This window comes from Amphiprion ocellaris, chromosome 8 (assembly GCF_022539595.1).
Source record: "Amphiprion ocellaris isolate individual 3 ecotype Okinawa chromosome 8, ASM2253959v1, whole genome shotgun sequence".
Classification (NCBI taxonomy): domain Eukaryota; kingdom Metazoa; phylum Chordata; class Actinopteri; family Pomacentridae; genus Amphiprion; species Amphiprion ocellaris.
This window is the reverse complement of record NC_072773.1, coordinates 5,960,732-5,977,145: the sequence shown is the minus strand read 5'-3', so window position 1 is coordinate 5,977,145 and position 16,414 is coordinate 5,960,732. Positions and strand designations below refer to the sequence as shown.

The 16,414-nt window shown below is 39.2% G+C and overlaps 1 protein-coding gene across 1 annotated transcript; it reads left to right on the top strand.

The window, feature by feature from the left end:
* Positions 1–4,301: 4,301 nt before the first annotated feature.
* On the top strand, positions 4,302–15,815 carry ctdsp2 (CTD (carboxy-terminal domain, RNA polymerase II, polypeptide A) small phosphatase 2). Its single transcript, XM_023270998.3, has 7 exons — positions 4,302–4,958; positions 6,960–7,123; positions 8,210–8,308; positions 8,683–8,739; positions 9,338–9,430; positions 12,077–12,262; positions 14,076–15,815. Exons 1-7 carry the CDS (start codon positions 4,898–4,900, stop codon positions 14,199–14,201), a joined length of 786 nt encoding a protein of 261 aa, XP_023126766.2. The 5' UTR covers positions 4,302–4,897; the 3' UTR covers positions 14,202–15,815.
* Positions 15,816–16,414: the final 599 nt, after the last annotated feature.

Genomic DNA, 16,414 nt, shown 5'->3' with positions numbered 1-16,414 from the left:
TTACTACTGTATTTTATATTATCTTCGTACTGCATATTTGCTATGAGGTCATAATTAGAGGTTACAATTAGCATTTTATTTATTTTTTTGAAAAACATCTTTGCAACAGCACTGTAGTGTTTTGTTGCTGTGGTTCACCAGAAACAGATCCAAGCTTTTATTTTGTATTTTAGCAGTGCGTTTGTGCTCTATATTTGCTATTAATTTATAATTAGAGGTTAAAAATTGCTGATTTATTTTTATTTTCTTGCAAAAGATCTCATTACAGTAGAAAGCACTGTTGTGCTTTACTGCTATTTTGTATTTTAACAATGCATTTTTACTCTTATATTTGCTATTGTGTTTTAATTAGAGGGTAAAAACTGCACAGTTTTAATTTAATTATTGTGCAAATGATGCTCTTGTTACAGCAGACATCACTGCAGTGTTTTCAAGCTTTTATTTTGTATTTTAAAATTCTATTTGTGCTGTATGTTTGTTATTATCTTTTAATTAGGGGTTAAAAGTTGCTGATTTATTTTCTGCACAGGATCTCTGTTGTTTTATTTCTGTGGCTCACCAGAACAGACTTGCAGTTATTAAAAAAATTATTAAATGCGTTATTGAATTGTAAACAAACAGCTCCTCTGAACCACAACACGTGATTACAAGTGCTGAATGTCAGGATTATTTAGAAAAATCATGATAGTTTGTTTGTTTTCATGTCTTTTATTGTGATTTTGTGATTTATTTCCTGTTATTACATGAGCGTGCCTCAGCTCTGTGACTGATGAATGATGGATGCAGTATTAATGTTTGGAGTCTGGTGTTTTTGGGCAGATTTTGTCGGGGTACGATGGTAGAAACCCCCCAGGGCCTCCTTAACAGCAGTTGACCCCTCTGCTCCTTCTTCTGTCTCCTCAGAGGAATGCGACGCTTCCAGAAGACGAAGGGGGCACCAGAACACAGGCAGAGATAATGAATTTCTAGATGATTTAGTAAACAGTGGCAGTAAACCGCGTGACATTTTCCAGCTGTGCGGCCCATACACTCTCCCTGTATATATTTTTACACTGATCTGTCAGCGCCGCCTTAAAATGTCCGACAGCAGGAATGCAAACAGCCAGGCCACTCTTGTTTATGTCTTCCATTGTGGCCACTGTGGGCAAAGCCTGAACTTGTGGACCCACATGTGTTTAGCAATGGTAGTTATTCTGTCATTAACAAGTTTATTTTTGCGGTTTAATTCACTTTTCTACACTTTATCAGTCACATATAGTCACATACAGGATTTACATGTGCATTTAGATACTGCAAAAATCTACTGTTGCTTAACTTCACACCTTGGGATCACTTTAATTTAACCAAGGAGGCTCTGCAGAACTGGTAAATGTAAATATATGGTTATGACCAGGCTGCCTAACATTGTGTCGAAGCCGCCTTTGTTTATTTGAGCAAATGTGTTTAAGTCACAGCTTAATCTTACCTAAAAACAGCATCGACTGCAGCTGTTTGTGAGGGCTTTTTGTAGGTAAAAACTGCATTTGGTTGCAGATAGTTGTATTAAAAATGTTGTGTCTTCATTTTTCTATGATGCAACCATCATGTAATGTTTATGACCGGCAGCCTCTGTTGGAGCTCAGCAGAGGCTGGTTGTTGCACAAATGTTCTGCGATTGCCGTAACACTGAAGCCTCCCTCATCCTCCACCCAGGCAGCAGCTTTTTCCTTTTTTTTCTCCCCAACATGCAAAACAAGTTACAGATTCATTTTTACTATTGTGTCAATAAAAGGAAGCAAAACTAGAGAGAAAATGAAAGGAGCCTGGGTCACTGGTTTCAGTCTGCCCTCAGTTACCTCCATACATGAAGCTCTGTTATCGGAATAAAGTGAAATCTACCAGTGAAGGCAGTGAGATGAAGGAAAACTGGAGTTCTCCTCCTGTTACAGGCGTTGTATGTGAGGTATTTTTAAAGGTACAGATGTAGATTCCTAGGAGATACAGTGGATGCATCCATCGCAATATGCAGAACATGAAATTAGGCTGTAAATAAGAACATTTCCATCATAAATTGATGCAGAAAAAGAACTAATTTGCAAGAAATGAAGAGCGGGGAGGGACAACAAACAGAGCTAAATCTACACCTCTGGCTTAAGTTATTTACAATTACATAAATAGACACACATATCTGCTTACACCTCACCTGTTATAAACAACTTATTGAATGTTTACACGGCTTATATACAGAGACATAGATGTCTGGTGGGGGATGCAGAGGATAAGAGAAGCACAAGACTTTTATTTTGAAAAAGAAACAACAGCAAATCTTTATGTGTACTGACTCAGCAGGGACAACATTAACAGAAAATCGATGTCATACACATCTGTAAAAAATTCCGAACTGACAAGAGCCTCGCTGCATTATACTGCATTATATTTGAACTGTCTTAAGTGGGTGCTTTCTTTAAATCAAATACAGATATTTGTACATAAAGTGAGGCAGAAAAGGCAGAAATTGGTGCAAAAAACTCATAAGAGTGCAAGAAATTAGGTGTTTGCAGAAATCGGTGCATAAAAACTCAACAGAGTGCAAGAAACTGAGGGTTTGATGCTCAAAATGTCAAAGGTGAGGACCCCCTCTAATGTTCAAATGAAAGCTATTCCCATGTTTAACCTATATATAATCAATAAAGTAATTTAAAGCTATTTTTGAGTACTGATGCAAACATGGGTGGCAGATGAGGAATGTGTTGTATGTTTGTCTGCTCAAGCTTGTGCTTAAATTCTTTGGTTTCCAAAAATTGGTGCAAAAAAAAAACAGTATTTTTTTAGGGGAGGACCCACAGTGTCCTTCTGATGTTTAAATGAAAGCTACTCCCATGTTTAGCCTACATATAATCAATAAAGTCACTTAAATCCATTTTAAGTAGTAGTAGAAACACTGGTGGCAGTTGAAGAATGCATTGTATGTTTGGTTGCACAAGCTTGATCTTAGATTTATTGGTTTCCAAAAATTGGTGCATAAAAATTCACCAAAATGCAAGAAAATTAAGTGTTTGATTATAAAAATTTTGTAGGCAAGAATCCCCAGTGTCCTCCTGAAGTTTCCAAAAATTGGTGCAAAAAAAATGCAGTATTTTGTCGACAAAGACCTCCAGTGTTACCCTGATGTTTAAATGAAAGTTACTCCCATGTTTAGCCTGTATATAATCAATGAAATAACTTAAAGCTACTTTTGAGTGCTAATGTAAACAGTGGTGGCACTTGAAGAATGCATTGTATGTTTGGTTGTTCAAGCTTCTTCTTAAATCCTTTGGCTTCCTAAAACTAGTGCAAAAAATGCAGTATTTTGTAGGCGAGGACTCCCAGTGTCCTCCTAATGTTGAAATAAAAGCTACTCCCATGTTTAACTTGTGTATAATCAATAAAGTAGTTTAAAACCATTTAAGTGCTAGTAGAAACACTGGTAGCACTTGCATTGTATGTTTGGTTGCACCAGCTTGATCTTAAATTCTTCAGTTTCCAGATAATTGGCGCATACAAATCCATCAAAATGCAAGAAAATAAAGTGTTTGACAATCAAAACCTTGTAGGCAGGAATCCCTAGTGTCTTCCTAATGTTCAAATGCAACCAAAACCCACGTTCAGCCTGTATATAATCACTAAAAGTAATTTAAAGCCATTTCTAACTACTAGTGGAAAGACTGGTGGCAGTTGAGGAATGCACTGTATGTTTGGTTGCTCAATCCTGTTCTTAGAATCTGTGGTTTCCCTAGAGTTTAAATATCGCGATATTACTGACTCTAGTGTAAAACTCAGAACAAAATTTGAATTATAACACAATAAAGATGATAATAAAGTAGCATTTTAGTGATCCTGGATTATTATTTTCGAATGTAATTATCAATGTTACTCTTAATAATAACAATACTAATTACAAGGCCGTCTCGTTTTTTAAACGTATTAAAAATAATAAATACTAAAAATCATGTGACAAACTTCCAAAAACAGTTCGAGAACTACAAAAACAAACAACGCGCCTGCGCAGAGAGGATACAAAACTCGTCGGTTGTTTTCTCCATTTGTTTGTCGATCGATTGGCGTTTTTTTATTTGTTGTTGTGTTGTAATAATAAACAAATGTAAAACCCAACAACAATAATTTACAAACAACATGAGCTCGAGCAGCACTGGAATGTGTTCGGCGCGGCGCGTGCAGGACAGGGAGGAATGCCTCGGCCCCGCCCACCGCCTCCCCGGCAGCCAATTGGAGCGCGGCGCCGGTTTCCAGGCGCCCGCGGAGTCCCAGCCGTAGAAAAACAAAACCCCGGAGAGCGACAAAACTCACATTTTACTGCCAACTACCGACCGCAATCCCGTTTTCCGAGCGCAATTCTCCGTTTCCGACCGTCTCCCGGTGTTTTTCGCCGCTCTCCGCCGCCTCCCGGCCGATGTTGTTTATCTGTAGTAAGGGGGGGCTTGAAACCGGCCTCCGTTGCCCCATTTCCTCGGTTGTTTTCCTTCTCTCGCCTGGATTCTCCATGTTGTTGCTGCAAAAGTGAGGACTTCACGGCGGTCGGGAAGAGAAAGGGGGGCAGCTCGGACGTATTAGCCGCGATAGTGAAGCGGTAACACCCGGGAGAAGCGATTTAACCTCCGAAAAACACATATCCAAGTGCCTTGCCCCTTCCCCGGGCGGACCTCCGACACACGAAGAAGAAGAAGGAGAACCAGGAGCGCGGCGGCGGAATAAAGAGGACCTGGAACGAGCTAAATCTGACCGAGGATTGCTGCTTACAGGCGGATGACAAGTGAGCTCGGTGAATATCGGAGCAGCAGAGTCCATTAAAGCCAATGAGGGATGCCCATCAGTGCTCGGGAACAGGATTTGAGGATTTTGAGGGCTCCGTGATTGTCAGATGGAAAGTTCTGTTATCACCCAAGTGCAGAAAGAAGACGTTCAAGTGTCACCGAAAACAGGTGAGGCTGCTTCAAAAATAGCCCCCAAGTCCTCCTTATGTGGGGTTATTTCCTGATAAATGAGAGGTATTTTCCCAAAAAACAAAAATTGTGCGCCCGTTTATTTGACAGTTGCGCGTTTTTTCGTATTTACTAAACAGATCAGTGATATTTAAACCACATAGCTGTTAAAAATGACTCAGTTTGTGTAAATGTTGGTGATTTTTTTTTGCCTTGATCCTGCAATATAGTTGTTTTCTTCAGCTTCATCAATCTAAAACGCACCAAAATTCAAATTACAGCACTAGTTTCCTATTAGAATCCATGGATCCTGATTTATTATTCTATGCTGAGGTGTAAGTTCTCCATTACGCACCGCCATCCACAGCTCAGCTTATTGTTGATCCTGTTTCTTTTTTTTTTGAATTGCAGTGGCTGCTCTTTACTGTGCAAGTCTGTTCTTTGCATGTGATTATCACTGTTTTTCTCCCTGCTGCTGGTTGATCACATCACAACTCCTCCACCAAAAAAAGGAAAAACGAGCTGTATTTATGTCTATCAGGTTCCAGCTTGTTTGGCACCATCCCATATCCTACTACTACCAGGTACAGCGTGAGCAGCTGCAACAAAAAAAAAAGGAAAAACGAGCTGCAAAGTGCTGCTGTTCACATATTTTTTGTGTTTTTTGAGTCCATCCACAGATCGTCAGAGGCATCAAATCGCTGCACAGTTTAATTAGACAAACAGATCCGTGTTACATCACGGTGTATATTCCAGGCTGGTGTAGGTGTAAAAAAAAAGGGGTCTCTGTGGTGGCTGCTGATTATACAGTGTATAGAAACACCAGGTGCCGCGGTATTGACAGCGGAATGCACAAACACACCCCTCTGCACACGCCCATTGTAGCGCCGTTTCAAAGATTTCGCTGTTTGCACACTTTTCCTTGAGGCTCTGCTCACTGATCGCACGAATATCTTGCACATTATGGCACAAAATCCAGCGGCTGCAATCTGTTAAAATTTGCTCCGTGTGTTTTCATAAATTGAGAATGTTCACTTGCATTTGTGAAATCACTTCTTTTACATGCAGGAGACATATCAATGTATATGTTTTGTCAGTCCTGGAGAGCAATATTCTGATGTACATGATAAGGGTTGCAGATGATTTAATGGCTTTCTTGAGATGTGTAGAATTTCCAAATCAATATCCAGCGTCCTTTGTGTCTTAAACATGTAGTTGTGTAACATGCTTGTTGTCGTCTCTACATTATGTCTTCAGTTCGGTGTAAAAAAGTATTAGATTACACGCATCTGCTGTGAGTTTTTGGATCATATTCACACACCTTCTGAATCTGTCCAGCAGCCTGGCTCACTTTAAACAGTGTTTATGATGACACGGAATCGATGAATTATACATTCAGTAGCTGCTCGCATGTCCTCACACGAAACAGGGCTTGCAGAGAATGTTTTCCTGCCTTCCCCCTGTGAGTGTGGCCCAGGTTTTGATACCGGGTCTTGGACTCTGGTGGTCACGGTGGCTGATCAAAGCCCAGCACAGAGCGCCCAGGCTGTCCAGCTCGCCGCCCGACCGGACGTCTGTCTGGTTGGGTTCTGGCGAGCGTCAGGCAGCGCCTAAAAAGGTCCCGGAGTTTAAAATGGTTGGAATGTTTTCTGTCTGTGTTTTGCTGTCGAAGGTACTGCTGAAAAGTGTGGGTTTTCCCGCCCTCTGATTATATAACATGTACCAGCCATTTCCAGCAGCAGCAGAGGCAGCAGGCGCATTAAAAACAGATTTCATGTGCAGGCCATGCCATCCCTGTAGACAGATGGAAGAGGGATGCTCATTCTGTATCTTACAAGCAGCGCCATATTTATTCAGTTTCTGTGCATTTGTTACCAGATTTGTTTCGGTGTGTAAAAAAAAAAAAACCCCGTCAGATTACATGTGTTTGCTGTGAGTTTTTGGATCAAATTGAAGCCTCCACTTGCAGTTTTCTCATGACAGTGTCTCTTTCTGGAACAGGCCAGGTGAGCCGCTCTGCCCTGAAACAGCCTCGGAGTTGTAACATCTTCAAAGCACTCTTCTGTTGCCTCCAAGCTCAGGATGGCCCCAAACCACCAGCGCCGCTGCCGCCACCTTCCCAGCAGGCCTTGCTGGAGTCACAGGAAAATGGGACGGTTGTCAAGGTAACACTACTCTCATTTTCAGCAGCATTTCACACAGCTGAAAACAATTCCTCAAGACCTCGGCTCAGGCCTGCCTTTATTTTTGTTTGTTTAAGATTTGACTTCCTCGTCACGCCCACGCCTGCCATAAAGGAGGAGGTGTTTGAATAGTTTTGGCCATCTGTAGGAACAAACTTAACACACTGTTGTAAAAAATGTGCTCTTTATTAGCTTCATGCGTTTTTTTTCTTCACAACTGCGCACTAAAAACCACTACTGCACCTGCTAAGAGCATCTTGAAAGCGAACCGCAACTGTCTGCGGATATGGAATCGCTTTGATGTTCGCACTTGATCCCAGAGGAAGATAAGAACGATGGAGCGACTGTCGGTCCGTTTGGGCGAGAGAGAGAGCAGAGAATGGCGTATTGTGCGCCTCGTAATTGCTGAGGTGGTGAAAAACTAAAGCTCTGCCGGCCACGCTAGTGAACGCTGTCAGCCTGATTAGGGCCTCGGTGCCGCGTTTCGAGGCGTTTTAATGAGATGCCATGTTTGCTCTCGTTGAGGAGTGTCCTCGAGCATCAGGAGCAAACAGGAAGCAGCATCTGTAGGGCCTGATCATTGTCCGGCAGGCGACCGCTCACATGAAACCAAATCAAACATGGGCTCTGATGCAGTTGCTTGATTGTTTTGCATTTCTGTCGCTCTTAATTTGCCTTCTTTAATAGTTAAACCGTTTCTGTTATGTAATATATTAATAATTAATTCCACTTTGGCAGAAATTGTACAGAGAATGAGATAAAATTAGCAGAAAATGAGATTATATCAAGGTCATTGTTTGACAGGAAATATAATGAAAACATAGTAAAGTTGCACAACATGGTGGTGGCTGCAGTAAATAATTAAACTCACCTCACATACGTCTCCCAAAGCCTAAGTCTAATCTTAATTTCCCAGAGGTGAAACAACACGAGCAGGATTTGATATTCGTATAAATTACTGCACTGTAGGGACTGATCAGGTGCAAATACAGCACAGATGACACAAATGTCATAGGTGTGTGTTGGATGGCGACATAAAGGAGGTTTCTGTGTTTTTCTCCTGAGCAGTCTGAACCGAGCCTCCTGCCTGAGATGGAGGCGCAGGACCAAGGGAAGATCTGCGTGGTCATAGACCTGGACGAGACACTGGTGCACAGTTCATTCAAGGTACTTTATGTCCGTCTATATGTCAGCGCCGTCTCATTTTAATACGCTGCCGGCTGTGATGCTATTTCTGTTCTTGTAAAAGCATTTTCCAGTGCAACAGAAATAGCAAACACAGTTGGGTAACATCCAAGCGATGTGATTATTGAGTTTATATATACATAAAGTCAGCTGTGATTCTATATCAATCCCAGTTTTCTCCAGCAAAGCGTGTTTAGAGAAACATCAAGTGAATGATATCCCGTTTGCTATGTGCTGTGATTGATGGCAGCATTGAGGGGCCTGCTTCGGTTGTTATGTAATGCCCTGTGAATGTACACAGCGTGGCTCATGTGAACGTTCATGCCAACCGTCTCCCTCCTGTGTTTCCCCTCCAGCCGATTAGCAACGCAGACTTCATCGTGCCCGTGGAGATAGAAGGGACCACACACCAGGTAAACTACTGTTTGCTGTGGAGGGCAGGTGGAGGCTGTGTTTGTATGTATGTTGATGTGTTTGCAGTGGTTGCTGAGCTAAAAAAAAAAAAAAAAAAAAAGGGATGGGTCCTGTAGCTGATCAGGGTGTTTTAAACGCTGGTGCACGGAGCCCTCTGCTGGCCAGATGTTGAAACTGGAATCGGAAGTGGATGCATCGGCAAGAAAATGAGTCATTTCAGCTAAAATGTCATTAATAAGTGATACAGAGCCTCTGTAAAGAGGATGTTGGGGGGGTGGAATGCTCAAGTAGCATCGTGTTCTGGACTTTTATCGGTGTGTAGCTTCTCTTTCTCTGTTGGACATGTGGAAATGTAATTAACTGAGAAATGTGATTCCTGGGACCCCATGTGCCGGTAAGGAATCCTCTGTGGGGCCTCTGCCTGGTTCAAGTAATCCAGGATAGGCTGGTTAACACTGGCACGGCCTATTCTCGATTACTTGTTTCAGGAACTGGCCATGAGCAGCTAACGGACCAGTTAACGGTAACGAATGCAAAGAAATGAAGTGAGATGACAGTTCAACAGCTCCGTGGGCTGATCTATGCACTGTTTCACAGGTGTACGTCCTGAAGAGGCCGTACGTGGATGAGTTCCTGCAGAGAATGGGGGAACTGTTTGAATGTGTGCTGTTTACAGCCAGTCTCGCCAAGGTACTTCACATCAGATATACGGAAACAGCTCCTGAAATACATCTTCATGTTTTATTCAGCACAGAGTGTCTTTTGTTTGATGACTGATGTGATGTCTGATCTGTCAGATGTTGTTCTGCTTTCTCTCGCCTTTTAGTTCCCCTTTTTACTGTGAGAGCAGCTGCTGTTAGTCACCTCTATATACGCCCTCCTCATGTTTAATTAAAGCCATAGATAGCTGCCTGCCTGATATCAAACTTAGTTATAAGGTAGGATTACTGAGTGGAGATTTACGCTTATTAAAAAAGTGCTACATATACGCCACTGTTCAATAGTTTGGGGTCACTTAGAAATGTCCTTATTTTTGAAAGAAAATGAAGATAACATTAAATGAATGATGAATCCAGTCTAGACATCATTAATGTAGTAAATGACTATTGTAGCTGGAAACGGCTGATTTTTAATGGAATATCTCCATAGAGGTACAGAGGAACATTTCCAGCAACCATCACTCCTGTGTTCTAATGCTACATTGTGTTAGCTAATGGTGTTGAAAGGCTAACTGATGATTAGAAAACCATTGTGCAATTATGTTAGCACATGGATAAAAGTGGGAGTTTTAATGGAAAACATGAAATTCCTGGGTGACCCCAAACTTTTGAACGATAGTGTAGTTTTTACTAAATGTTTGCACAAGTTTACAAAGTAAAGCCCCTTGAAACTATTCATTTTGGCACTTATGTTCCAGCTTGTGATGCTGCAGTGACTTTCCTTAGTTTAAGTAAATCCCAAGTTGGACTTAACCAGTATTTAATAACCCTCTGAACCCCAAAACATGCATTAGGTATTAAAAATTGCCCAACTTACACCATTTATCACAGTACAAAACTTAAAAACTCTAACAATTACTACATTTATAACTTTCTGATGATCCTCAAACTAATCATGTGTGGTTCCATTGGAAAAATGAAGCAAGTTTACAATTGTGATATTTTATCAAAATCTCTTTATTCTACATGCTCATTAACCGTTCACACCAAATTTTAAAAAAATAAAAAAATTCTGTACTCCTCAGCGCAACTGAGAAAACATCAGTTACTCACCTGCGACCAACAGTCACAGAACAGAAATTTTTTGTATACAGATGAGAAAATTAACAGCAAAACACATTCAGCATGGTGAATCTGCAGAGTTTGAAGAGGTTGCAAACATGCTATTCACATGGCAGTCATATGTGAAGTCATCATTTCTGTCAGTATTTGTAACACTTGTAAGCACTTGGAAAATGTTCTTCATACTGAAGTTTTTTAGATTTTTGTGTACCAATTTATCAAATTTTATCAAATTCAATTTTCACTTACACTTCTTAAGTATTTCAGGCAAGGATGTCAACCTCATCTTAGTTCAGGGGCACATTCAGCCCAGTTTGATCTCAAGTGGGCCGGACCAGTAAAATCACAGCATAATAACCAATAAATAACCACAACTCCAAATGTTTCCTTTGTTTTAGTGCAAAAAGTTAACATTTAAGGAATTATGTTTTACTAAATATTATGAACAACCTGAAATTTCTTTTAAAAAGTAAATTCAATTTCAACAACATTATGCATCAGTTTATCATTTACGCATTACAACTTGGAGATCACAGAGATTCTACAAAGGCACAAAACACTTTGTCTCAGGTATCTATGTAATATTTTATTTTATGATCAAAATGACAAAAGTCAGACAAGCAAAGGCAAAAAACAACATAAACAAGACAAAGTATTACAAAAATGACAAAAGCGAGAAACAAAATGACAAAAAATGTGAAATGACACGAAACACAAAAAAGACAAAAAATGAGACAAAAAGTTACAAATTGACAAAAAAATGGACAAACGACAAAAATGAGACAAAATATTACACAAATTACACAAACGAGACAAAAAATGACAAAAGCGAGGAAAAAAAAACGACAAAAAATAGACTAACAACACAAGTGAGACAAAACAAACCAAATGACAAAAATGATACACAAAGCAAACACAAAATGACAAAAATAAGACAGAAAACACAAATGAGACTAAAAGGAAACACAAAGCACCAAAAACATGACACAAACATCAAAAGCCAGACAAAAAACAAAAACAAGACAAAATAGTACAAAACTGAGACACAAAATGACAAAATAACAATGAGCTATCTAGTATTTTACTTTATGATCAAAACAACTTGTCATAGTCTAGAATTTATTTTAAATGCATAATTTTACAAATTTACGATTTGCAGTTAATGTCTTCTCTGTAATTTTTAAAGTCATCCCGCGGGCCGGATTGGACCCTCTGGCGGGCCAGTTTTGGCCTGCGGGCCACGTATTTAACACCCCTGATTTAAGGCATTCTAACTGTCATACTGCACAGGAAGCATTATTCTAATTTTCTCTTCTTGACATTTTCATAGAGATGCAGGATTTCATATTGCAGTGAAAAATGTGACAAAACTACATAAATATCCCATAAACTGCTTGGCATTCAGAGGATTAAGAACTTTACAACACAAACTTTAGGAATATTTAGTGCCAGCTAAACCGGATGACTAGACTTTCTATATGTGATGCTATTTCTTAGCAGTTTGCTGTAAGATGTGTAGAAAGTGCTTCATCCTCCCTCCCTGACCCTCCCTCAGTATGCAGACCCAGTGACGGACCTGCTGGATCACGGTGGTGTGTTCAGGGCCCGGTTGTTCCGGGAATCCTGCGTATTCCACCAGGGCTGCTATGTCAAAGATCTGAGCCGCCTGGGCCGAGACCTCCACAAAACCCTCATCCTGGATAACTCTCCTGCCTCCTACATCTTCCACCCTAATAATGCTGTGAGTTTACCTGTTTTCTGTGACCTACCTCCTGGTTTGAAAAAGGTTTTGCAGATAACGATGAAAAAACGTTTTGCTGTCAATCATTGGAATGATGTGACCGCTGCTCTTGGACCTCCACCTGGTCAGGATCACAGAAAGCTGAGAAAAGTTGGTTTAAAAAATAGAAGAGGACAAACTAAATCGTAAAATAGAACAAAGCAACACAGAAAAAGAATCTCTCTTATTTTCTCCAGACCTTAAGGTAAAAGTATGAGAATTGGAGATTAGCTCTGAATGAAACTACAGTGTTTTAAAGAGTTAAGGTAGTCAATAGATTGATAAAATTCACTAACTTTGTCCTTCTGTGATCCATTTTTTAATGTGATTTGGCACAGAACATTGAAAATTACCCTGAACTAACATCGTCACCTTTAAATATGTTGTTTTGTCAGAGCAACGGTGCAAAAACAGAAAATTGTGACAAAACATCGGCACAATTTAAAAGCTGAAACCTTAGAATTATTGGTTTATTTTGCCTGTCAATTATAATAATCATTGACAATCGATTTTCTGTCATTTGATTGATTCTTTCAGCTCCAGTCCTGACTTAGAGAAATCTACACTGTACTCAAACTAAATATTTAGATCTTGTTCTTTAATAAAAGTATATATAACACAGTGTAGAAATACTTTTTGGAAAAATAATATGCGATTAAAGTTATGAGCATCAAAATATACTTAGAGTACCAAAAGCAAAAGTGCTCATTATGCAGAATGAAATATTTCATAACGTTGTATGTTACTGGCTAATAATTATTCATGCGTTCATCCCTTTAATGTTGAGGTTGTAAAGGTAAGTAAACAATTTTACATAGTTAATCTGCCGAGTAGATTGTTAATTTCTGCTCATGTATCAGTAACTTTTTATCCTAATCTACAATATTACATCATAATTGATTAACTGAATCTATTTGGAACAATTACAACAATACATTCTACTTAAATAGCATGATTATTAAGATGCTTTACGAAGTAGGTAAGAACACAGATTTCTTGAATGTAGAGAGTGAGGAGGATTCCTTGATGCTTTTTGGGGATTATTAAACTAAAACTCTAGTGTAACTACTCAAAGGTTTCAGAAAAATGCAGTGGAGTAAAAAGTGCAATATTTGCTTCTGAACTGTAGACGGGTAGAAGTATAATAGCAGAAAATGGAAATATTAAAGTAAAGTGCACAGTACTTTCCACCGCTGCACACGAGACCCATTAACTACTGATTTATCGAGCACCGCTGTGGTTCAAGACAGAATGTGCACAACTTCCTGTAAACCTTCAGTTTATCTGACTTTTTAAACAAGAAAATCACTCAGAGAGCCCAGTACTCTGCCAAGGCTGCTCAGTCGTTGTATAATTTTCGACAGAAAAGTCCCGGTAAGTCCACAACATTCGATTTGTAGTAGGATCGCAATCATGTGATCGTCAGCTGCCTGCTGACGTAGTGTTCACTTGTTGTCATAGTTACAGTGACACTGTGCCGCTATCTCGCAGTGACACAGAAATCTTTAACAAATTCGTGGATCCAGACTTTAAGCCGCATCACTACCAAAATCTAATCAGTTAGTCTTTGTGTCATTTCTGACCTTCCCTGAAAATTTCATCCAAATCCATGAGTCTGTTTTTGAGTAATGTTGTGAACAGACAGACTAACGGACAAAAGTAAACCAATCGTCACATAACTCTTGCGTGTTCCTTGGTGGAGTAATTAAATCCAAGGTGCATTAACAGTTTGTTTTTGTGAACATTCTGTCCTAACAAACCCGCCTCCCCTCAGGTTCCTGTGGTGTCATGGTTCGATGACGTGGACGACGCCGAGCTGCTCAACCTTCTGCCCGTGTTCGAAGAGCTCAGTCAAGCCGACAACGTCTACACCCGGCTGGACCAGCTGCGAGGACACTAGAGCCTCGATGGACCTGCTTCAGCTCTTCAGCTACGACTGAACCACGTAGAACAGGCCTGGGTTCTACCAGCCTCTGCACAGCATCCTGAGAAAATTGTATCGGCACGAGGTCAGAGAGAAACACAGCGTCTTTGGCTCAACTTAAACTAACGATCACAACCTGATATTCACGACCACTATTTGAAAGCACTACGAGAAAAGAGCGGGAAACGGCAACCAAAGCAGTCCCACCACAATCACTCCAGTTAGTCTGAATATAATAAGTGGTTCTTTTGCCAAAGCAGAAGCCTACCTGCCCTGACTTGACTTTTTTGGACATTGTTTTTTTTTTTATTATTATTGTGCCTTTATGGAACAACAACAACAACAAAAAAAAACATCAGCTCTTTAAAAAAAAAAAAAAAAAAAAACACCAGATTTTATACATTTATTGATTTCTTTTTATAGGTTGTTTTTATAAGGAAATCTATTTTTAAACGGTGAACATGGTTCCTCTATGCAACCCAGTTCTGTAATGACATGGACAGTACCTCAAAGTAGCCAGTCAAGAATTGCATTCAGCAGATGTAAACGTTACTGTAGCCTTATTTACCTGTAAATGAGCGACAAAACAAAAAGTGTACTTTACTTATTTGTACTATGAACATAATTTCTACAAAACATACAATATACGTCACTAGTGGTCAGATTGATATTAAAGGTAAACGGGGCGGCGTCATCTTTGACGGTCCGTTGGAAACAGACACACTGGAATATGTTGGCACATAGGACGACCATAAACGCCACAATTTTCAGTCAAGGTTTTATTAGATCATTTGTTTCTATGTTTTTTCTTATTATTATGAAATGACATACAACTTGCACTTGTTTTATATTGACAGTGCTGAAAGTAAAAACTGTGCCTTTTGAAATTCGGACAGAGAATGGTGTTCTGCCTGAACAGAGATTTGTAGGCCTACACACTCTGATGTGTCATGCTGAGCGTGAGAAAACACTGTCAAGAGCAAGTGTAATGCCTGTGGCAGTGGTACTTGCAGTGCAACACTTGAAAAATATCAAAAATTTGATTCTTTTTAACGTGTGTGTCTTTTTTCTATATTTATTGGCCAAAAAGACTTGTAATTGTCCAGTACTTCTAAATGCTCAACATTTTTTGTATTGTAATCCGTTTGCCTACTTTGAGGCTGGCCTTGTGTTTGACTGTTTTATCTGTGCCTAAGTAACACACCTTTTGCTGTCAAAGTTCATGAGTAATTCAAAAAACACACAAGTCAACAAACAGAATCAACCATGCAAGAAAACACCTTTTTTTTTGTTTGTTTTTCCATTTGGAATTCAGTGCAACAGATATTATGTGGGGTTTTGTTTCCTTGGTAGTATGTCCTTTATTTTCTACTATGTTTTAATGTCTGATGCAATTACTGCCTGCATGTTAACTAGTAAAATACGACAATGAAAATGTACCAGTTGTGATGACCAAAAGTATTTGATGAAAGTCACAATTTGTCTTTATGTATGAGAATAAATCATTTTGTCTACTTGATCTGACCAAAACTCTAAAAGCCAAGGTGCTGCCAATTTTTATTTTCAAATAAAAATTGGTTATATTTTACAGTCTTTGTGTATGTGTGTGCTTTACCTCCTGTGACACTTGTAGTCTGAAACATAAAGTTGCCATATATCCTCTAATTTCTCACTTTAATCCTCTCATTTTAGTATCTTTGTATCATGAAATCACTTTAAGTTCTACTCACAAATCAAGGCTACAAACTGAAGTAAGTCTTGTTTTATGTTTGGAGTATCTTGAGGCATCTCAGTGCTGAGAAATTTACACAAAAGCAATTTCAAAACTTTTACTCCTGTCCCACGTTAAATGGTAAATATAGTTCCGTTGAGCATGCACAAAAATAGAGTATGATGGTGATTTAAGATATAAAAATTCAAATCATTTTACAAAATCTACAATAACAAACCATTTGTTTTTTTGCTATGTGATGAAAATTTGTTAAATAAAAAAATATTAACACATTTTAACAAAAATACTTGAGTACTTGTATTTATATTTATTCTACTTATGTGAATTTAATTTTTATTATACTTTTTACTCAACTAAAGCTGATACATATGAAGAAAACCTGAGTGTTTTTTTTAAATGGCCCATTGCTTAAGGTTTATATTATTCAATTTTTTTTGAATGATCACAAACAAAAACA